General features: G+C 38.9%; 3 protein-coding genes across 7 annotated transcripts; 1 reads left to right on the forward strand and 2 right to left on the reverse strand.

The window, feature by feature from the left end:
• Positions 1-567: 567 nt before the first annotated feature.
• mat2al (methionine adenosyltransferase II, alpha-like) lies at positions 568-16,409 on the reverse strand. Of its 3 annotated transcripts, none has more exons than XM_044096722.1 (10): positions 15,777-16,409; positions 6,031-6,108; positions 4,617-4,694; positions 3,993-4,115; positions 3,785-3,897; positions 2,857-3,000; positions 2,559-2,777; positions 2,292-2,474; positions 1,364-1,497; positions 568-1,271 (listed from the first exon to the last, which is right to left on the reverse strand). In XM_044096722.1, the coding sequence occupies exons 2-10, from the start codon at positions 6,104-6,106 to the stop codon at positions 1,169-1,171; spliced, it is 1,173 nt and encodes a 390-aa protein (XP_043952657.1). In that variant the 5' UTR covers positions 6,107-6,108; positions 15,777-16,409; the 3' UTR covers positions 568-1,168. The 3 variants fall into 3 exon arrangements, with proteins under 3 accessions (XP_043952657.1, XP_043952656.1, XP_043952655.1); XM_044096721.1 differs by having other exon boundaries at positions 15,732-16,409; XM_044096720.1 differs by lacking the exon at positions 15,777-16,409 and adding an exon at positions 9,860-9,884.
• si:ch73-234b20.5 (uncharacterized protein LOC449923 homolog) lies at positions 9,701-17,816 on the forward strand. Its single transcript, XM_044096725.1, is given in 4 exon segments — positions 9,701-9,859; positions 9,861-9,962; positions 10,774-10,944; positions 16,428-17,816. Coding segments are annotated over 4 exon segments (444 nt in total). The 5' UTR covers positions 9,701-9,826; the 3' UTR covers positions 16,566-17,816.
• LOC122819740 (heterogeneous nuclear ribonucleoprotein D0-like) lies at positions 16,854-22,371 on the reverse strand. 3 transcript variants are annotated; one of them, XR_006368653.1, is made up of 9 exons: positions 21,872-22,371; positions 21,202-21,370; positions 20,178-20,339; positions 19,957-20,088; positions 19,751-19,850; positions 18,846-19,010; positions 18,670-18,764; positions 18,140-18,241; positions 16,854-17,290 (listed from the first exon to the last, which is right to left on the reverse strand). XR_006368653.1 is itself a non-coding variant. In XM_044096724.1 (8 exons), the coding sequence occupies exons 1-7, from the start codon at positions 22,036-22,038 to the stop codon at positions 18,697-18,699; spliced, it is 963 nt and encodes a 320-aa protein (XP_043952659.1). In that variant the 5' UTR covers positions 22,039-22,371; the 3' UTR covers positions 16,854-17,290; positions 18,674-18,696. The 3 variants fall into 3 exon arrangements, 2 of the variants coding, with proteins under 2 accessions (XP_043952659.1, XP_043952658.1); XM_044096724.1 differs by lacking the exon at positions 18,140-18,241 and having other exon boundaries at positions 18,674-18,764; XM_044096723.1 differs by lacking the exon at positions 18,140-18,241.
• Between the last annotated feature and the right edge of the window lie 686 nt (positions 22,372-23,057).

The following is a 23,057-nucleotide window of genomic DNA, read 5'->3' on the forward strand; positions in this document are numbered from 1 at the left end:
AAAACGGAAGAAGAAAAAAAAACATTTTAAATTAAAGTTTTAACTTCACGGTTAAAGTCTGGACACACCTTTGAAGGGGAAAAGCCTCAACATCCTCACCAGGGTTCACAACTGCTTCCATTTTGTTTCAGTCTCACACAATGTTTCGCCACATGTCACAGAGTTCAGTCCTCTTGACAACATTGCAGCATCCTCTTGCTACTCCCAACAGCCTGTTGGATGAATTACGCAATGCTCTCAGAGGTGTGGTTGGTTTTCTCCCACTTGGAAAAACAGATGATATTTGACGTGTGCATGGTGAACTCAGCATGTCGTCACATTACGAGTCACAGTTTCTTGGAGGCAGCTGATCTAACTGTTTGGTCAGTGTGCATCAGTTTCCTTAAACGCAACAGCTACAAATGACTGATGACTGAACGGAGCATCAAGGTCAAAGGTTCGACGTATCCCTCATGCGTGAAGCAACAGCACCATCTACAGGTGGAGGATATACAGAGCTGAACTTGCAAGAAAAAAAAAAAGTCTTTCCATGCTTGCAATTTACTCAGTAAAATAAGAGCTGTTCAGTGACGGCTTCAGAGGTTTATTAGAAAAAAACGGGAGAACATGGAGCTCAAGGAGGACGGCGGACGGGTCAGGGAGAAGGTTGTGGTGAAGTTTCAAACAAGAATCAGGTCACAATAAAATCTATTCAAAGTTCAAAAAAATAGAAAAGAAGAAAAAATCTCATCATTAAATCCATTTACAGGATGTCAAATGAGTTCATTACCATTTCCTATTTTAGCTAACGCTAACTATTAGCAGAACGCTAATTGTTCTGCTAAGTCACAGAATGAAATGACGATGTCTGCGTGTGACGCAAATGTTTGCCTGACAGAAAAGCTAAACTACATAGAATACAAATTTAAGACCTATGATTAACAAATTTAAGACCTACTTACATTTTTTAAAATTAATTTAAGACCTCTCTCGACCTTGATTTTAGACACGTGAATTTAAGACATTTTAAGAATATGCTAGACATACAGACCTTCATAGTGTGTCTACGACTGTACATTAAACGGTTTACATAAATCTTCATCTGTGATTTCATTAGTGAACAAAGAAATAAATCAACACTTAAACGTATTTTGCTAATGATCTTGGGCATATCTGTTAATATCTTGAGTTAAAACACAAGTTTCTTTGGTTGTTCCCATGGAAACTCTTCTCTTCCAAAGTGACCGTAGCAGGCCGTGGCCTGGTAAATCGGCCGCTTTAGTCCCAGCTCTCTGTAAATGACAGGAAACGGTGTCACATGCACAGCTTTTATTTCAGGGCTTTTACGTGATGGGGTTGGGGGGGTGGGACGGACTTCATGTACCTCACAATGACTCCAGGTCGGAGGTCAAAGTTCTTCTTCACTATCTGCAGCAGCTCGTCTTCGTCCCTGTCCGACGTGCCGTAGTGGAACACGGTGATGGAGAGCGGGTGACTCACGCCGATGGCGTACGAGATCTGAGAGGAATACCACGGAAAGCATCACGAGCTGCGTTTCCACTGACCATAGAATTGCACTATTTGGCCTTTCCAAAATGAATCTGCTTACTGGAAACATGGCAATTTCGAAATAAACTCATTTATCGATAAAAAAAGATTTGACGCAAGGATGAGACGTTTGTTTTTTAGCTCTATTTAAATTGGTTTAATTTGCAAAACTGTTCATTTTTTCACACCGCACGAGTCACATGACCAACAACCAGAAGTTGCCACTGGCGCAAGCCAAGCAGAAGATGACAGGAAGTCAGAAGGACGATGCCGCGGCATGTTTTCTAACAGCTTATTGAGTGAACAAATGTATTCAGGTGTGATTTTAATCGCGTTTCTTATGTAATTGCGACATTGTGTTTTTTTGTCGTTAGCGGAATATTGACAAGGTCTTGTGCACATCTGTAATTGAAACACAGCTCCTGTTATTGCTTTCCATCACAGGGTTTCCCCAAAGTGGATTATAAGCTTGGCAGGCAAACAGGCTAAGCGTCAATTCTTCATATTAAACTGAGTTTTTAACACACCAGGACCAGTGACAGTAACGATGGGGTATGTGAGATTCATAGTTGACGCATCGGGGAAGTGCTCACCAATTATACATGATACCTCTGAATTTTTGTAACTTTCAACATTTTTTTTTTACATAAGAACATGGTGGACTGCACTAGTGCCCTCACTACCAAGCTTGGCGTAGGTTTTTCTAAGGGGAACCCGGCGTCCCATTGCTATTGCAGTTATCAGGAACACTGGGTGGGTCTCACCTGAACAAGGGCCCTCTTGCACAGCCCCGCTTTGACCAGAGACTTGGCGACCCAACGGGCTGCATAGGCTCCTGACCGATCCACTTTGGAGTAGTCCTTCCCGGAAAAAGCTCCACCTCCGTGGCCGCCCCAACCTCCATAGGTGTCCACGATGATTTTACGTCCCGTGAGTCCTGCGTCACCCTGTAGGCACAGATAGCATAACCCCAACATGTTGCGTTTTAAAAAGAAAAGATTTGTCAAGCCTGTAGTTGCGTCAACGCCGACCTGTGGGCCTCCCATTAGAAACTTGCCACTCGGCAGCAGGTGGTAGATGGTTTTCTCGTCCAGATACTTGACAGGAACGACAACTTTCACCACCTTCTCCATCAAGTTGTGCCTGATCTCCTGCAGGGTGATGTCGGGGCTGTGCTGCACGGAGATGACCACGGTGTGGACGCGAAGCGGCTCCAGGGCGCCCTCGCTGTCTCGGTACTCCACCGTAACCTGACGGACCGCGACAGAGACAACGGGGCTAACGAAAACAGAACAAAGACACAAAACGCTGAAGGGTGAGTTTCCACACCTGTGACTTGGAGTCTGGTAGTATCCAAGGACACTCTCCGTTAAGCGAAAGCTCCCTCATCCTGTGGTTGAGTTTGTGAGCCAGTAGGAGGGTTAGAGGCATGCACTCCTCTGTCTCGTCAGTGGCGTAGCCAAACATCAGGCCCTGGAAATAAAAACATCATGTAATTAAAGGTGCCCAATGCCTTTTGGGCTGGACTTTAACGAAAACTAATAGATGGATATGCTTTGATTGAAGCCTTCCATTATAGATCTGTTGACATTTCCTGATTTGCCCCTACCTGATCCTTCCCCAGCTGCATCCACTCACCTGTAATTAGCTCTTCTGGTTCTATTGTCACTGTTTCCTCCATTAAGCTCTGCTGTTCCTCGCCTGCTCCTGTTTTCTGGGCGTCTTTTGTTTGTTTGAACACACTTTCATCAAGTTCATTCATGACTCAGGCCCTCGAATGAACTTGATGGTCCTACCACTAATAAGCCTGTCCCAATAAGCAATTAATCTCACAATAAATTCAGATGAGCTCAAAAACGTCCATTCTGATGATTAATACTTTTTGAAGGGCATATCTGTTTAGAAAGACTTCATAACCCGTTTTATTTACGGTTTTGGCATTGTGTAATTTTTATTTGTTTGTGGTTGTCAAGTTTTATTTGGCAATAAATTTGCACTTATCCATGACAGACACAAAAAAGCTGGCTGGCTAGCATGCTAATAAGGGTATATTAGCAGCTATTCAGCGGTAGCCTCAACCGCATTGAGGATACGAGAATATACGAGATTAAGTAGTCCTGCCACAACAACTTTAAGACTTTTAATATTTTTTTTATTAACTGAAGACATTTGAAGGCTTTAATTTTGATACATGAATGTAAGACTTTTTGAGGATGCTCGGACTCTCTGTGTATCAGGTACAGGTCAGATACTGAACCTGGTCCCCAGCCCCGATGTCCTCCTGATCTCTTCCTTCAAAAACACAGTCTGATATCTCTGCGGCCTGCGGCTCCAGGGCCACCAGCACGTTGCAGGTCTTGTAGTCGAAACCTGAGGACAAAAACAAGCAGCGGGTTTTTGAGCTGCTGCCAGACTTTCTGCGGACATACCTGCAAACGTCCACGAATGAGTCAACCACGTGATACCTTTTGACGAGTCGTCATAGCCGATCTTCTTGATGGTGTCTCGGACGACGGACTGGAGATCCACGATGGCTTTAGATGTCACTTCTCCAACCAGTAAAATCATGCCAGTCTTTGCCACACACTCTGGAATCAGGATTTCAACACATGATCAGGGTTTCCACTATCGCTAGCCAATCTCTTACGTTTCAGCTTTTGCTTAATGTGACAGAGTTTCCAAAGTTAACCTTTTTTTAATAAGCAAATTTAACACCGATGCCAACAACAGTATTCTACAGGGAATGCACGATATATTGGAATCCACATCGTATCGATTTCATAAGTTAACTGAGCCAATGTTAACAAACAATGTTTATTTCCGTCCCGTTGCTGTTTGTGTTCGTGGAGGCAGCTGGTCGTGTGGTACTTGTTCGGTCATGTGACTGTGATAGTGATGCAGCAAAGGATTATGGGGTGTTTAACTGAAGCACAGAAATAAATGAAAGCGCTGCTGTGTTTTTTGTTGTTGTTGTTGTTTGTTTCAAATGGTGCTAAAAAGGGTGGAAAAATATACACAAGAGATGAGATGAACAGGAGGAGAGATGATTAGAGAACATCATTTATGAGATCGGTGATGTTCAGACTCACCACAGGCCACCTTAGAGTCCGGGTCCTGACTCAGGTAAGCATCCAGGACGGCGTCGCTGATCTGATCGCACATTTTATCTGCAGAAACAAAAGACATCAAGTTTGAAAAAGGTTTTGCAAACCATTTAGTTCTGGTTTGCAAAACACTGATAGTTATGAATTACTGTAACAACTTAAGTACATTTATATTATTGTAAGCAAATCATTTGTATTAGAAATTACTATTACTACAAATGCAGGTGTAGACGATGAATAATGATCTAATCAAATTTTATAAATATTTGTTAAATCACATGTGGTTATGTCAATAATTATTTTCAGTATTTTTATCTGAATTATTGCATCATGACAACTTAAACTGCCTCTGTGGCTTGTCAAATAAATCTGATTGGTTAACCTGTAAGCCCACTTTACACCATATATTTTGCATAAAGACGTTAACCCCGCCCAATGGACACTTTTTAATAGGCAAAACTGACAATTAAAATAACTATACTTTTGAGAAATAAATATGTCCTTCACTGAGATAATAAATTCTATATTTGCTTAATTGTTGAGTCATTAAAGCAATCATTCAATTATTTAGTTTTTTTTATTTAAAGTTGCAGTATGTAAATTTTATAGAAATATATGGGGTTTTTTTTTACATATTTGTTCAAACTGTCATTATGTCGTGACAGTACGGTATGAGACAAATAATCTATGGAAAAAAAATCAAGCACCTCTAAATTCTCCCAGTGCTAACTAGAAACAACCAATCAGAGCCAGGAGGCGGGTCTTAGCGCTGTCAATCGTGCCCCCACCCCACCTCACTAACTTTCTGTCTACTAATGCTACTTGCTACAGTCACGGATAACGCAGATAAACGGTTTTCCTGTAACGGTGAGTTATTTCTCCGCCATTAGCACATTTAGCAGCAAGTCTGTGAGGGTGATTGGCAGCGCTAAGCCCCTCCTCCTGGCTCTGATTGTTTTTTTGTTTATTTTGACCAGAAGCAATGGATTTCTTCAAACGGAGGAGGCGGAGGATCTTTTCATTATCTGTCACAAAATGGTGCCAGTTTTAACAAATATGTACAAAAAAATAATAAAAATTTAAATAAAAGTTGGCACTTTTGAACCTCCATACAAATGTTCTGAACCATTCCCATTCAACTTTCTTTCATATGAAAATTTTGTAGCATATACTAAATGTTTAGTCCGTTGTCGTCTTTAAGTGCCATTGAAGTGACTTCAACTTACTAACGTGAAGTTAGCAAGTTGCTGTTCCGCATGCAGTATCGTTTTCAGAACAGCTCGACCGAATCCGCACATGTGCAGACAGTGTGTTCTGCAGCCTTCCTTCGCCATTGCGTGTGTGTGTGTGTGAGTGTGTGTGCTGTGTCGGTCGGCGGAAGCTTGAGTGGGTACAGTACCGGAGTGTCCTTCCCCCACAGACTCGGACGTGAACAGAAAAGTCTTCCCGCTGCGCTTTCCTTTGCTGGGGTTCATCTCTGCTGAAGAGAAACGCAGGTTTAGCGGAGTTCAAACGTGGCGACGCAGAGTTAAAAAAAAGAAAAAGAGGAAAGAAATAGAGCTGGATTATGACCGTAGTGGCTGTAAAAAGAAATGTTTAACTAAGTGTGGAGGTTGGTTTTGATAAAAATCAGCAGGATAAAACCGCCGGGTCAACTTTTGCTTCAGCGCTCCTTTGGAAATGAGCTGCTACAAATCATCTCGGTGAAAGTTTTCAGGGCCTTTCCGAACCCTGCAGGCTGATGGCTGAACACCTTCCAGGAATGTTTGTCAGGAAAGGAGCCGCTAGGTGTCGCTGTGGTGTTACACTTTACAATACGTTTAACTGGAACCAGAGCATTTTTACGACAGTAAAATACATGTAATATTACTCACTATGGTACACAGACCAGGGCTGCCATGTGTTGCTCTCTGAAGGACTTTGTGCGGTTTCTGGACTGAAATCTAGAAGTGAGGAATCATGGCCTGCAAACATACACGGCTAGTATATATAAAAAAGAAATTTTTCCTAAAATTCTGACTTTAACCTAGTGTCTTTTGATTTCAGAAGATTAAAGTCAAAATTCAGAAACGAATGAATTGTGGAAAAAAAATATTCTGGGATTAAAGTTAGAATTATTATTATTATTTCGTTTTTTTTTTTTTTGTCAGTGGCTTTTATCCTCTTCCATAGGTTGGTGTAAATGGACACCTGTTAAAAAAAACAGCAAGTGCTTTAGAAAGACTGACTAATGTCTCACTCAAGTTGTTGACCTTAGACAAAAATAAAATTTTTCTGGCCCAGAAAACAAACAAATCATCCCAAAAATGTTACCAGCTGTACTCCTGTGTCATAACAATAACAAGCTTGTGTGAGACCCTGTTGAAGTTTCCTACAATTTGTAGGTCAATTTCACACAAATCTGGCTTTGTTGTTTGCTTAAATAAAATTGTACATGTTTTAGTTTCTTATGGAGCAAATTAAAATAAAAAAAAGGCACATTCACATTTTGATTTAACAAAAATGAATTTTTGTGTTGAATTTCAGAACAAAGACGGTGAGAATTTAGTTTGACCTTTGGCCACTTGGAGTAAGGATATTAAAAGTATGTAATAACTGGAAAATTGTGTCTTGAATAATGAATAGCCAAAAACAACAGGATTTGTCTTTTTTTTTTTTTTTTTGCTTTAGTGTTCTGTTGGAAAACCCCAGATTTCAGAATCAAAACGAAAGTGAAAAACCCAAACTGTAGAAAGCCGATGTTACCTCCCATATTACAGACAAACCCCAAACATTACAGTAAACATCGCCGTTAAGGATAATTACAAGTTTTAAAGTCAGGATTTTTGAGTTTTGTCATAGTCTCGACTGTCAAAGATATTATGCTCTTAATTACGACTGTCAATCTCATAATTATGACTTTATGATTAAAAGTCTAAATTTATGACTTTGAAAGTTGAAAACACGACTTCCTGGTGGGGTTTTCTGTTTTCTTTCATGGCAGAAATGGGCTTCCATCCAAAACAGAGCAACAAGTAGAGACAGAAAATTGTTGCAAACCAGGTCCAGAACTACAAAAGGAAATTGATTTAAAAAAAAAAAAAAAAAAAGCTCAGGAACTATATGCATCGTGTTCCAAATTATTATTCAAATTGGATTTAAGTGTCAGAAAGATTAAGTTTTTGTTGTGCTAATAAATTTGTAGATGGTTTTGTGTCTCAGGGCTTTTTGAATCTCTCTAATTAATTTCAGAGAGTTGGTTGATTAGTTTGTCTGGTGAGCTCAATTAAAGGAAATCTACTTAAGAAGGATGTTCCACATTATTAAGCAGGCCACAGGTTTCAATCAATATGGGAAAGAGAAAGGATCTCTGCTGATTAAGGTGCCGTATGAGAAGGTATGAAAACATTAGATATTTAAGAGATTTGTGGCTGATTCAGAACAAAGATGAGTTTGTACAGATAAAGGCAGAATGAGGAAGGTTTCTGTTAGATTAATACATGGGATTATAAGAGCAGCTGTTAAAATGTCCTTACAAAGCAGCAAACAGTTGAGGATGAGCTGGGATGAGCTGGTTTTCAAGGTGGAGGATCCTCCAGAGGCTTGTGGTCCATCAACCTACTATTGGACCAACACGAACCAGAACTCACAAGCAGAACCGGTCTCAGTGGGTCCAGCCACACATGAAGATTAATTATCAAACAGACTGCTATGTAACCCTGGATGGTCCAGATGGACGCAGTAATGGATTGGTGGTGGATGGACACCACATCCCAACATGGCTGTGACATCAGCCAGGAGGTGGTGGAGTCATGCTGTGGGCTGAAATCATGAGGAGAGAATCATTGGTCGACCCCTTCAGAGTCCATGAAGGTGTGAAAATGACCTCAGTCAATATATGGACTTTCTGACTGATCACTTTCTTCCATAGTTCAAAAAGAAGAGCTGAACCTTCAGTAGCAAAATCATCTTCATCATGACGAGGAATACCACTGTGTCATTGGCTGCTATGGGCATGAAAGGGGAGAAACTCATGGTGTGGTCACCATCCTCCTCTGACCTTTGACCTCAACCCTATTGATAACCTTTGGAGTTTCCTCAAGCAGAAGATCTGAGGGTGGAATGCAGTTCATATCAAAACAGCAGCTCTGGGAAGGTTTTCTGACATCATGCAGAGAAATTCAAGCAGAAACTTTCCACAAACTCAATGGATCAAGATTTGTTCTGTGATATCAAAGAAGGTTCTATGTTAACATGTAACTCTGTCTGTTAAGATGTTTTTGATTGAAACAGCTTTTGATTTTAGTACCTGTCAACACTTAATGCTGAACATTCAAAGATGGACCGTTTGCACTTCTTTATAATCCATAAAATGTTTAGAAAATCTGCTGTGCATAATCATTTGGAACATTTTGAGTTTTTTTAGTTTTTTTTAAATATATTGTTCTCATGGGGAGTTTTGTTCAGTAAAATTTGATTTACACTGTAATAGTTCATGACTTGAAAATTATACTGACCATCATTTGCATTGAGCATTTAGGAAAATCTGAGAAAATATCACTTGCATAATAATTTGGATCAGGGTGTAAAGAGGCACAAAGCTGCAACAAACAGGTGTTCGAAATATGCTGTAAGGAAACGTGGTTACATGACTCCATTAAATAGCATTCATGAGGTAACGGAGTTATTTTTTGGTTTCATGCTTCATAGTTCAACATTTTTTAGGATTCAGTGGGAATCAAATGTGAATCAGAACCAAAACAAACTGGAAAACAGCGCAAAACAAACACAGTGACATAGAGTTTCATTAAATTACATGCAAGATTTGAGAATGCTTGTGGCAATTTATCTCCACAAATTGTCAAAAAGAAAAAAGAAAAATCTTAATCGCAAAGGAAGTGTATAAAAATACACGATTACCAAATAGTTTGTTTCAAATAAACACATGAAACCAAGAAAAAAAAAATATTCATGCTTCTAAAAAAAAAAAAGATTGAGGTCAAAGATACAAACCGCTCACAAAATAACTATCATATTTATTTCCATTACGTACAGCCGGGTCACAAAGATCAGACAATACATAACTGAGTGTGTAATCTAGTAAAACCTAAAAAGGTAGAAACTACAGCAGAGAGAAACTCCTGCTTCACTGTTGGTCTGCATGAAGCTGATGGCGACTGAAATGACGAGCCGCCGCCGCCGTGCAGGATGAGGAAATGAAGTGGAGCAAGAGCGTGACTTCACCTCACCCCCCTTCATTGCCTTGCAAATCTGCCTGTGTCGAAAACACACAGCCCTTTGCCCGGACATATCAGCAGAGCGCCGGCCTGGATCCTCTCCAAACAGCTGATGGTATGTAAAAAAAACAACAACAAAAAAAAAAGAAGAAAACCACGTAGCAATATGCAACTAAGAGATGTGTTGAACAAACTAGTTCTTTTTTTCCCCCCTCATTTAACTACTACAGAACTGTTCTTGTCTTGGTAATGAACATGCAGCAGCTCTGTTTCTGTGAAGCAGGAAATGAAAGCGCAGCCTCAACGAGGGCAGAGTTGCTCTCATTCTTTTGCTGGTGATGGTAAACGGCTCTGAAACCATTTTGAGAGTTTGATTGAGGCGACTGCTGGTTAATGGATAACTGAGCGGAGGCTCAACCTTTAGCAAGAATTTGTTCAGCCCAGGCTGTGTGAGTCATGTGAGAGAAGAAGAAGAAGGACCCTGAAGATCCCCTGCTTTTGTTTACCACACAGGTGGGACTGCAGCTGGAGGGCTTTTGTTTGATTTGATTCATATGAAGCTGAGCTTGATCCGTTGGGATTGAAAGATACTATGGTAAGTGTAAACTTTTTATTTTTTAATCACAAAAGTTTCCTTTAGGGTTTATTTTTAATGGATGTTCTTCATATTTTAAGTGGGTCCCCGGTTTTCAGCTCGACTCAGTTTACCTTTTTTTTTTTTGTGATTTAGAGCTAGTTTATGTCAAACAGATCCAGTTGAAAATAGGTCAGGCGTCAAAGCGCTTCCTGTACAGAACAGTACCAGGAAGAGGAACCCACGGCAGGAGCTCCTCTGTGTGGTTTTGCCTGCGAGACTTTCAGTTTCCGTTAAATGTTTGACCCCAGCCACAACTGAAAACGGTCGCCACCGTTTGTGTCCCGTACAGGCTGACGCGAACCCTCAGCCGGCCGCCGCGGCCTCCTCCGGCACGTTCGACCAGGTCCAGAGTCAGGTCAATGAAGTTAAAGTTATACTGAAGGACAACATCAACAAGGTGCTGGAGAGGGGCGACAAAATAGACGACCTCATCGGGAAGACGGACGACCTCCAAGCATCTGTGAGTACGAGATAAAAAAATGAAGTGGAAGCTTAAACCGCTTACTCTATGATTCACGTACCATTAAGTTACGCAACTTAAAATTACAAAACCACATCTGCTTCAAAGAAAGAAACAGATGTCAAACTGTAATGAGAACACATTTTTCGCATCATATGAGTCACATAATCAGCAGCCGGATGTTACTACTGGAGAAAACAACAAAGAAAACAACAGGAAGTAGTAGGAGGAGGATGGGTTGTGTTGGGTCTATTTTAGTTCCTAACCTGCAAGGAACTAAAATAGACCCAACATTTTGGGGGCTCGTCCGGGATCAACTCCGTCGGCTCTCAGTCCCCAACTGCCTTTTATTATGATTACAAAGAAGGAGGTTGGCTTTTTCAGACAATGGATCAAAGACCTTAACTACAGGATGATCTGGAACCTTCTGTTGACATGCCCTTACAAGGACACGAGGCTGACCATTACCAATCAGTTTCACAGGAAGCTAATAAAACAATCAGCCAAGGACCACAGTAGCTAAAAAGACAAGAATGTATAGTAGATTGATCAAATCAGCTGAGGACACAGGAATGTGTAAATGTTTCTAGCCTCCAGGCCAACATCCAAAAAACAGTTAGTGATGTACTACAAAGAAAATAAACTAAGTAAGAAGCTAAGTAAAAATCACACAGAATAATAATATGAAAACATAACCTTTCAAAATAAATTCATAAGTAGACAAACCTAAATAAAAGAATTCTTCTAACAGGTTGTCTTTGGCTCTTTCGTACGATGTGCAGCATCGTACAACTCATAAAAAGTTGCATCATTCCAACATGTTGAATCCATCGCTCTTTTAGAAAATAACCAACTACAATTTTCCCCAAAACGCCGCATACGTAGCCGCTCCCAAGTAGGCGGAGCTTGTCGCTCCAACACCTGAATAAGACGCCATCGTCTCCTCTGATGTCTGATAGATTGTTACCTCCACAACTAAACTATTATGACTATCTCTCATGTAGCTGTTTGCATCTGTCGCTGTCATGACTTTTAATGACTTATCACGTGAACAAGCTTATTCACATGTGATTTTGATTACATTTCTCATTTAATGAAAACGCCACAATCGCAAAATCGTGTCGTTTTGTTTGTTTTTTTTACATTAGCAGAATATAGACAAAGATTTTTGCACATTTGTTACGGAAATGTCTGTCACTGCCACTCTCCCATAAAGCTTTGACTGGTGAAGAACCAACGCAACAGTACAGTAGTACAGTACAACACAATCTTAAGAGAAAATTAGTCGCCATGGATACTGACTAACCAGCGAATGGACCTACTAGTCTTTAAACTATAGTCACCTGTGAGACAATCTCTGCAGTCCACTCATTGTGAGACAACCAGCACCATTTGACTGGACCTCTGTTGAATTGGGTCGGTCATTTTAAACAGTCACTCAATCACTCATTTTATGGTGCATATTCTTATTTGTCATGATTTTATAGAAATCAGTTTTCACGTTGATATTATCATGGTAAAAAATATATAGAATATAGCTTAAAAATAATCTAGATTATGTGACTGAGGATAGCAGAGGATAAATGATGCAGTAAAAAAGAAAAACAGCATTATGCAGATTATCCTTTAAAAAAAATAATTATGTGATGGTCAATTATCAATCCGCATATGTTGTACTAAATTTACAAATGCATATATTTTATATTGTACGTTTAACCTGAATGTTTTTACTAGAGTGTTTTCTTGTATCCACACAGGGCTTAGCATCCACAGATCAAGTTACATTTCAATACAAATTAGCCTGGGTGTGCTAGGGAAGTTTTAAATCTCTTCCTACATCATCGCCCAATAATCGCAGACATACAGGGACAGCTGCATTCAAGTTGTTTAATTTCCAACTTAATTTCCCCTTCAGAAACAGCAACATAATTGATGTGTTTTAACATTCTTTGACGCAAAAATGAAAACTTTGGATTTTTTGTGGATTGGAACGCCGTCAAATTAATGTCACGTTCATCTGAGGGTTTGAATTATGTATGTTTTTTTTTTTTTTACCAAAATGTTCTTATTCCAAAAGGATAGAAATGTTTTATTTATCCAACACAAAAAGAGGCCTTCCTAACCAAGAACATTGAGGAGAAAAAAAAAGAAAAGAAAGAGAAAATATACAAGCACGGTGATGGCAGCATCATGTAGTGGAGTTGTTTTGATGTCAGTGGTTCTGACCTCAAATCCAAAGATAGATTTTTGACACTTGGGTGTTTCCATAGAACATAATGATTCCAAAGACAAATTAATATGGTGAACTATTGGCTTGTAAAATAACACTGGATTTTGTTTTCCTGTTTTGAATTGTTGTAAATTTACCAAAGTAAAGCTAATCTGAATCTCAATCCAACGGGGGCAGAGCGCACTGCTGAATGTCTCCTTCGTTTGGTTTGTTTTGATATGAAAACAGTTACAAACATCATTTTTCCTCCCGGCGCTATTCACATCTTCACGTGTAAGAAGTGTGTGTTGAACATGTTGATTCGTTCTGTGATCAGATTCAGGTTTGGTCGGGCTTAAGGATCTTTTGCTGATAAAATGAATGAAGATTCATTTTATCAGCAAAAGATCAGAGAAGAAAAAAGAAAACACACAAACCTTCAGCTCAGCTACGACCGATAAGCAGAGAAGAAATGCTTAGCTCGAAAAATGATTAAGAGATCAGCTATGATACTGTGTTCAGAAATAACAAGTTACATAATATGTACTTCCTTTAATTTAAGAGGACTCATCAATGCATGCAGACACTTCAGTGTAGTCAATGCCCAGTTCTGTACTGCTAGCAGATTTGCTTTAAGTGAAATCGTACTTTACCTCACTTCTCTGCTCATAGCGAGAGTTAAATACCCAACCAACATAATCAGAGGTCAGATATTCACCAAATCTTTTAAGAGTGAAGGTACAGCTTTGGCTATGCCATCAAATTTTAAGGTGGAGACGCTTTTACTTCTTCAAAAATCAGATTTAATCTGTATTTGCTCTACGAGAGGGAGATATAGCTCACACGTTAGAATGGTTATCCGGAAGTAAGCCACGAAATTTATGCAAAGCATCGAGGGTTGTAGGAGTGAGGTGGAAATTCTTTTCACGCACTTTTTACTTTATTACACCCTCTATTTTGCAGGTGTTCTAGAGGCAAAATATTGTAATCATACTGATTGTTTTGACCGTCGGAAAACAGATGTTGGTTGCACTGGCACGATGTGAGCACTTTAAACTGTAAAACAAAGATACGTTTTAAGTTGTTTAGCCGAAAGAGAGTAGATTCCAACATCACAAATTGTCATGGTAATCGTTTCAGTTTGAGATTAATTTAGATTAAATAATTTACATATGTAAGGAAAAAGAGGTCAAACTACAGCACAGTGTCATGCTGGGAATCCCATATAACAGCATTTTTTTTTTAGCTGTAATGGTATACCGTACTTTTCTACAACAATATTAGAACCAAAGCAGATAGAAAAAAAAAGGAGTAAGTCTCCACCAAAAAACATAGAAATTTTGAGATTAATCTCAGAAATGACCTTGCTCTTTCTACACAATTCCTGAGACTCTTTGCAGGAAATGTACTCCTTAATGCGCTATCATGCTTTCCTGTATTTTAATGTATTCAAACGTTGCTGATTCATTATCGCCAACAGTGACAGTACAGTGCTGTTTGTGTTATTTTCATGAAAACAGTCAGAATGTAAACAAAGCAGTTTATTATTGGCCCAATGTGACGAGCGGCCATGTTTAAAATGGAAGCCGAGGCTGGTGAGACAGCACCAAACTCTCACAGGAGGAATTCAAATTTCATTCAGTTCCACTTCCAAACTAAACATCCGAACTTCCTCCAATGCAGCAGACACCATTGTGTCTTCTTGTAAATGCTATTGTTTCCTTTGGCTGCTTTGATTAGCAGCTAAGGTTACGGCGGCCAGTGGCAGCCTATCAGAATGCTGCATTTCCTTTATTCACTGAAAATAAATTCATGCCCAAATTATCATTTTTAGAAATTTAGAGTTGCGCTGGAAAATTAACCAAGCAGAAGAAGCTTTTTTTTTTCCTGATTCCAACCCAAATGAACCAGTTTTCCAACAGAACTTAATCTTAGTAAAACAGAGGCGTCCAAACGTTTTGCCAGGTGGACCAAAAACCTCATGTTAAAAGGGCCACAAACATTTTATTTATTTATTTTTTTCCCTTAAATAAATGAAACAAACAAAACATTTAGAAAAATGAGCAAAGCTTCATAAAGAAATTGGATCTCTAAATCACATGGATCTGTAAATGTGAAGTTTCCTACATTTTGCAGGCTGATTGTTTTCTGTCTTTCTTTAAAAAGAAGTCAGTCAAGTTTGGTGAATTGGTGCACCAAGTAAAAGTTGCTAAATGTTTGTGGACTTGCTTCCTATTCAACAAAATCGAAAGCAAAAAGTCTGCAAAGTACAAGACAAAAATACTACAGGTCCCTAAAATTCATAAGATTTTAATTCATCGGCACCAGAGCTCGTTTGTATCATTCTTGTTGTCTGGGGCCACACAAAATCATTCCATGGTCCACGAAAGGCCCTTGGCCCACACTTTGGACACCACTGCTACAACCATTTGAGGTGCTAAAGTGAAAAACTCTAAACTATGCAGACGGAAGCTAACTTGTCCTGCACTATAAACCCATTAGCTTGCTTCATTCATGTACACAAGCAGCAAACTATCATGCAGTTGTTTTGAAACAGAAGTATTATGATGGTACTTACGTATTTCACAATAAGAAGCCTCAAAAACAGGTGGAGTATATTTACCGGATGAAGCCGTCGTTAAGACCAACACGCAGTATCGGCAGGTCACAGCGAGTGAGAGCTAACTAGCGAGGATATATTAGCAGCTAGCAAGAAGTAGCTAAAAAGTAAATATAAGAGATTAAATAATTAAATATTTTGCCCTGCCACACAAAATTCAAGACCCGCAGGATGCCGCGCGGCCCGTGTCCTCTTAAAACCCATTTTCACTGTCAAATCGATCCCAATGGTGCCAAAAAAGACCTGTAATTAACGTATTTAATGTCAACTTTTAATTATGAATATAGGACATTTTATGACTCTAATTTCAAATTTTAAAAAAGTAAGGCTTTTTAAGAATGTGCAGACACCCTGCTAACACTGGAAGCGCTAAACGTTTTGAAGTTGTCCGACTTAAAACTTCGCAAGAACCTAAAGATTAGGGTGATTGCAAAGAGGCTGTTTCAGCCTCAAAAAAGGTAGAGGACGTGCTCAAAACATCTGTAGAAAGATGGAAAAAAAAATATTTGTCTATCACAAAAAAATCCCATTCTGAAGTTTGTGGTTGTAACATTAGAAAACAAGGAAAAAGTCCAAGTGTATACTTTCTCAAACCCTGACAAAGGTCCTTCCTTCAGAAGAGGTTCGTTATAATTCGCTCTTTTGCTTTTTCAGGCCGACTCCTTCCAGAGAACGTCGACGCGGGTCGCCCGGAAGTACTGGTGGAAGAACGTTAAAATGATGATCATAATCGGCGTGATTGTGCTGATCATCCTGATTCTCATAATCCTTGCTGCCACCCGAGTCATTTAACCTTTGACCTCACCTCACCCCCCAAAGCGGAGGCAGTCGCCACCAGACAACTAATTTGCACACATAAAACGTGTTGTTTCATATCTCAGAGATGTGTATGTAAATTTAAATTTAAACAGCGAATGGCAATCCATTAAGGTCTCTATGACAATGTGAAGTTGTGGGAGAAAAAAAAGAAAGATTGAATATAATAATAATTAAGTTTGCTGGCATGAAACCGTGACACTCCAGATGAACGCAAAACCAATTTGATCCATGTTCTTCAACAAACACAGACGAGAGCTTTTGTTTGGTTGTTGTTGGGGTTTTTTTTTATTATTATTTTGATCATTTTAATGTCCGATACATCACATGTATATAATGTACGTTTATGGATGTCAAACTCTGTAAGAATATTTGTATTATATGACTGATGAACACCATAAAGTAGGTAAAACTGTGATCTCGTCTCTCTGCTGCCGTCTCTACAAGCGTCGGTCGGGACGACGTGAAGCAGCGAGAACTTCACACAAACCAAGGAAAAACGAGGACGTGAGGAGACCCCGAAACGATCTAAACGGATGCAAAAAGAAACAAACAAAACAAAAAAAAAAAGGACACTGAAAGACTTGGGTAAATACAGGAGAAATGTACGGTGGGTTCAAAGCAGTCTTCGTTTTGCTTTCATAAACTAGCCATGTCTCCAGCTGGATCGTCTCTGTGGCCGACGCTTTCGCCGCCGAAGCCTGCGGGAAACAAACAGGAACAAGTCAGCCGTGGATGAGCGACAAGTCTTCAGCTACTAAAGAAAGACAGGATTCCCCTGTTTTTAAACAGCCTACGTGATAAAAGCAATTATTTTTAACAGTTTTACAGCTTTAAAATGTGTGTGAATTAAAGTTGGGATCCTGACGAAGAAGTCAAAATACTAAATGGGGAAAAAAATTAAAAATAAATACGTTCAGATTGGTCAAAAGATACACATTATGGTGAGCATTACATGCAAATTTCTGGAATTGTGGTGACATTTTGATTGAGTTTGTGTGTGTGTGTGTGTGTGTGTGTGTTTTAATCAATGGATATAAGAAGAAAATGTGTTACAGGGAAAATTAACAAAAAGAGGAGTCTTTTTCCATCGCTGTCAGTAAAACAAAAACAAGAACAATACATTTACACAAATTAAAAGCACTTTATCCCCCAACACAGTAGAGTCCAAACCAGGCTTAAGCTCATGGACTACTTTAGCTAAATAAAGAAACAAGCATTTTTTTTTTTTAAATACATATGTTAACATTAGGAACTGGAAAATCCAGAGAATGACGAATGTATCCTTTAGGAAAGCAAATCGTTATTTATTCAAACGTTATCAATCGTTACTTGTGGGGGAGTAAGGGCCTGTGAAAAAACCACAATTACATGTGTAGATTTTTAAATTCTTACATTACAAAAGACAGTTGCAGAAAAAAAAATAGAGATATATATTTATAAAATAAATAAAGGAAACAAATGGAAAGAAAGATGACAAAGCAGGACGTGTCCCCTTTTTTTTTCTCTTAAGATTAGAAATGCGGATACAGGATGTTGTAAGACCATACCAAACGGCAGCATTCGAGAGCGTATGCTTCTCATACCCGGTCCGCATTGAGCGGGCCCTGAGAGTATCTGGGAGTCAGCTCATGGCCTGCAAGGAAGCTCCGCTGGCAGGTACAAACAAGGTATGTCAGAGTTAGGACACAACACACTCTTTCTTTTTTTTTTCTTTTTTTTTTCCTTTTTCTGTTTTCCTTTTGCACATCCTTAACTTTGGCATCCATTTACTGTAGTAGCAGTAGTTTACCTGTTAACTTTACGGTTTAAAACGAAGAAAAACAACAACAACAACAAAGAGAAGATTGCAACAAAAAAACAAAACAAAAAAACAAAAAGGCAGCAGAAGATTCGGCTGCTCTTCAATAATTGTCACAAGAGCCTTTTTACGTTACCACTACTGTAAAGCACTTAAGAAAAAAAACAAGAAAGAACAACAAAATTACACAAATATTGTAAAAACACCAAAGTTTTCTTTTTTAGAAAAAGCTAATTGAAGTTTTTCAACGGTGCTCAGTATGCGGTTGGTGGTACGTACCTACTTGGAGGTGGAGGGTTTGTCCCTTTAATACGGTTTGTAACTGTTGGTGTGACCACCACGCCGTGGTGACTTCCCATATCCACCAGACTGATCTGCAACAGCCACAACCTGCCGTCACACCGTGTTACCTTGGCAACGGCAATGCACGTATCTATATATCCACAAATACTCACTGTTGTAGTCAGTATATCCATAATAATTGTTGTATCCAGAGTAATCACAGCCTCCATAGCCACCATATCCTTGATTGCCATAACCATAATTTCCATAATTCCCATAATTCCCATATCCCTGATTCCAGTAGTTACCATAACCCGGGTTCCAGCTTTGGTTGGGACCTGCAGACACATAACACAGATTACAATGTATTAATAGAAGATCATCTATATGCTTTTTTTTTGTTTGTTTATTGCCTGCCAAACTTCAAATATGAACATTATTTTAGCAACAACTAAAACAAATAATAAAAAAAAATGCATTTTTGCTGTGGCTCTGCTGAAATTCTATGATTCAACCACATAATTTTTAAATTTAAGTGTAAAACACAAAGATTATATTACAAAGCACGACATTCAGAGTAGTATACATGGGAATAATAGGACGTTCTTATAAGTGCGGTAACTGATTAAATTTAGTAATTATTCCTTTCTCACAACAGCAGATTCTGCCGGACAACACATTTTCCCAGAAATTATCGTGATAATCAATAATATTGTTGCTTTCAGAACATTTTCAAGTAAAATGCCTTTAATGGCAAAAATTATGCAAGTTCGCCCTCTCAAAGACTGATAAGCTTTAATTTTGGTAAGAACATTTAGCAATGGAACATCTTAAATATCAAAAATAAGACAAAACACCTAAAGACAATAAATAAATTAAAAAGCAAATAAAAACCACACAGAACCCAAACCATAAAATAAAATGGACTATGAAACCTGTGTAAGCAAAATTTCCTTTCAAACATTATTAATTATGAGATTAGTTCTCATAAATTTGTTTTGGGTCATGTGCTGCTTTTCTGCTCCATTCCCTGAACTGACCACCAGGTGGAGCTGGAGGTCTGCCGTGAGAAACTCACCCCCACCTCTCCCTCGAGACCTGGACAAGTACCCTCCTCTGCCTCCCCAGTACTGCTGCTGCTGGTACTGCTCCTTGGACACGGCCACCTTCACCTCACACTGAGGGAGCCAATCACACTTGTTTATTGTACCTTTTAAAGACGCTGCTACACGGGTATTTATGAAGCTAAAAGAAAAAAAAAAAAAAAAAAAAGACAGATGGAACCTTGCTGAGCCCGATATTGTGGTACTTTTTCTCCATGATCATTTTCACTGGTTCCTCCTCCTGGAAGGTGATGAAGCAGAAGCCCCGCCGCTTGTTTGTTTTGGTTTCCATGGGAAGCTCGATGGACTCCACCTGGTTTTTTTTTTTACAGCACGGTCATGGCAGCCAGTGGGTTTAAGAAAAATAACACAGGAACATTTGTAATTTAGGAGACCACAAACCTCTCCGAAGGCACCGAAATACTCTCTGACTTTCTCTTCGGGCGTGTCTGGGGACAGCCCACCTACAAAGATCTTCTTCACAGGCTCCTTGCTCTTCATGGCCTTTGCTTTTTTGGGATCAATCACTTTCCCGTTGAGTTTGTGTTCCTTTTGTGAGGCAACCTACATGGAAAGAAAGCAAATAGAACAGCAGAAACAAAATAGAGCCTTTCAAGGCATGTTTAACATAAGAACCCCTTTAAGAAAACACCAAATACATTCCACTAGTATTATAGCAGACCGGTGGATGTATTCTCAAAAAAAAAAAAATGAATACAAAGAAAATAAATGCAACTCTGCAGAGATTCAGTAATGGGCACTGCTAGCTAAAAAGTTAGCTGAGCAAACATTAAAACACTTATAAATATTAGTTCCACTAACACTATAGCGCTACCAACACAACACTTAGCCAAAGCTAATGCTAAAGTCCTACACTAACATGGTATTAAGCGGAAGATAATGATGAAATGCTAACCAACATGATATTTAGCAGAAGATAATGATAAAGTGTAACACCAACATGATGTTTAGCATAGGCTAATGTCAAAATGCTAACTTCAACTGAAATTATATCTGCCCTTGAAGTACTACAAACAACACAACAATCAATAAGCAAAACTTCAACACAGATGTCGAACTTTATTCAACTAAAGTTTTATAAAGCAACAAAGTAAATTAGCACTTTAGAGCTTATCAGGAAAAATTTCATCGGTGGAAGCTAAGTGCGCTAAATGTTCTCAAAGTTAGCAAAAGCGCTAAGTGGAAAATGAGCTCCAGTAATGCATCCTCCACTGCAAAGATGGTATAAAAACGTCTTGAGACGTTTCCATTGTGAAATATTTCCAATAACACCAACAGTAAGGCCAAACTAGGCTTCAAAGAAATAAAGTGTAAAAAAATAAATAAATTGAATATTTTGCTTTACAAATTTAAGAAGCACAACAGAATTTCTAGAAAAGCGCAGCCTCTGGCAGCACAAGAATACCTTTTCAACGCTTTCTGGATTTTTAAAGAGCACGAAGCCGAAGCCCCGTGAGCGCCCGGTCATAGGGTCCAGTTTTAACGTGCAGTCCACCACCTCCCCGAACTTTGTGAAGTAATCCTTCAGGTCCTTCTTGGTTGTGTCCCAGCTGAGCCCTCCAACAAACATCTTCCTGTTAACAAAACAGTCCACTTCCTTTAGTGCTGCACTATTTACTGTACCACAATTGTCACTACATTAATAATAATGTAATTGCAAAAGGCAAAGTGGATAGTAATGCAATAAATATGGTTGTAGCAATGTGACTTTGTAATGTCAGAGAAAATCCTAGTTTGAATATTGTAAATTTATGAATTTGATTATAGAAAATAATCATTTGCTTCTGGCAAATTTATGACTTTGACTGATTTTCCTATCAAACATATCCTTAAGGAGCAAAACAAGTCCATCCATGCACCGTGCAGACTAACTGTTGTATGTAAAGCTGTATAAAACACTAGTTTTTGGATTTTATTACAAACGCAGACGCTTTTTTATTCCTCCAGACATGTTTAGGTGCCAGCAGAAAAAGTTGGTCATTAGGAATCCAAGTAGGTGACAAACTATGACATACTGCTCAACTATATTAACATTTTATAAACAGTAAATATGAGTCGAGTCACCGTAAACATACCCTTCATCTTCCTCATTTTTACTAGCATCAATCTTCGATCCGTCGGCCTCTCCTCCCATCAGGCCACAGTCCCCAGAGGCGGACATGGGATCGTCACAGTTGCCCTCCCCATCCTCCTCCATTCTCATCATGCTCGGGTCTTCGCTGAATTCATAATCTTCCGACATGTCTCGAATTTATCAGCACCTGCTTCCGACGAAAGTGGCTCCAGAAAGGAACACAAAACAATACAGTGCGAGAAGGAGCTAAGCTAACGGTAAAGCTGACAGCTAGAGGCTAGATAGGCAATTTATCATCAAGTGTGCTCAAAGAAAAACGCTGGTCCCTATCAGGCGTTCAAAGTCGGCTTGAAAAAATCTATTACAAGCTAAAGTAAAATAAACGGATTGCGTTCCAGAAGGAAAGAGATATAGTTTTTTTTTTTAAATAAATTTAAGGGTTAATTTCTGAGCGTCGTTTTGTTTTCATCGCAGTAACTCCTTCTGCGCTTTCTAAACACGTCAGTAAACAAAGTGAAATGTTGAACAGCGCCATCTATCGTTTCGGAGTGTTTAACGGAAACATTCCGTTGTACTGTGTAATTATTGAAAACCATTAGCAAACAATAAAAAAATAAAAAAAAAACAATAATATCAGAATGAAATCAACTGTCTTTCTATAAACAAATACAGGACATAAATGTGAGAATAAATAAAGAAGAGTTACAAATTCTGAGTCTTACGTTGATTAGCATACCTATTTGAAAAATCTAACAATAATAAGAAAAATGACGTCAAATGTGATTGTTTCTTCATTGCAAAATGATATACAATGTATAAACATAGGGTGCATTTCTAGTCGCACGATAAACGAGACGTCAGTGTGTGTCCCAGTTTGGCGAAGAGAAGCCCAATGAAATTTACTTTTAGTGTATTTCAGTAGATAATTTTTTTATACAGTATTGCATGTTTATGTTAGTACTAAAACATCGTTAATTGACAAAACACAACAAAACACTTGAGCTAGGTTTAACCTTAAATAATACAAAATCCACATAAATATATTAGGGGTTACTACAAAGTTATTTAATTTTATTTCTGTGTTAAATATTGCTGAAAGGGTGGTAGTAGTGTTTTATTATTTTACCAAAAAATAGCATATCTAAATGTCGTTTTTCGTCAGCTGTAAGCGGGAAATAATTAAAACG

The sequence above is a fragment of the Gambusia affinis genome, linkage group LG17, assembly GCF_019740435.1.
Source record: "Gambusia affinis linkage group LG17, SWU_Gaff_1.0, whole genome shotgun sequence".
NCBI lineage: Eukaryota > Metazoa > Chordata > Actinopteri > Cyprinodontiformes > Poeciliidae > Gambusia > Gambusia affinis.

What these genes read in the sequence shown, in the direction of transcription:
- mat2al (XM_044096720.1), bottom strand. An exon ending in TGTGGGGGAAGGACACTCCG is followed by an intron (nt 4,695 to 6,030) that starts GTACTGTACCCA and finishes TTGTTTCTGCAG; the next exon opens with ATAAAATGTGCGATCAGATC. An exon ending in TACCAGACTCCAAGTCACAG is followed by an intron (nt 2,778 to 2,856) that starts GTGTGGAAACTC and finishes GCGGTCCGTCAG; the next exon opens with GTTACGGTGGAGTACCGAGA.
- LOC122819740 (XM_044096724.1), bottom strand. Translation starts at nt 22,038, where the DNA reads ATGTCGGAAGATTATGAATTCAGCGAAGACCCGAGCATGATGAGAATG. An exon ending in GTCTCGAGGGAGAGGTGGGG is followed by an intron (nt 19,011 to 19,750) that starts GTGAGTTTCTCA and finishes ATGTGTCTGCAG; the next exon opens with GTCCCAACCAAAGCTGGAAC. An exon ending in TGGATATACTGACTACAACA is followed by an intron (nt 18,765 to 18,845) that starts GTGAGTATTTGT and finishes TGGCTGTTGCAG; the next exon opens with ATCAGTCTGGTGGATATGGG.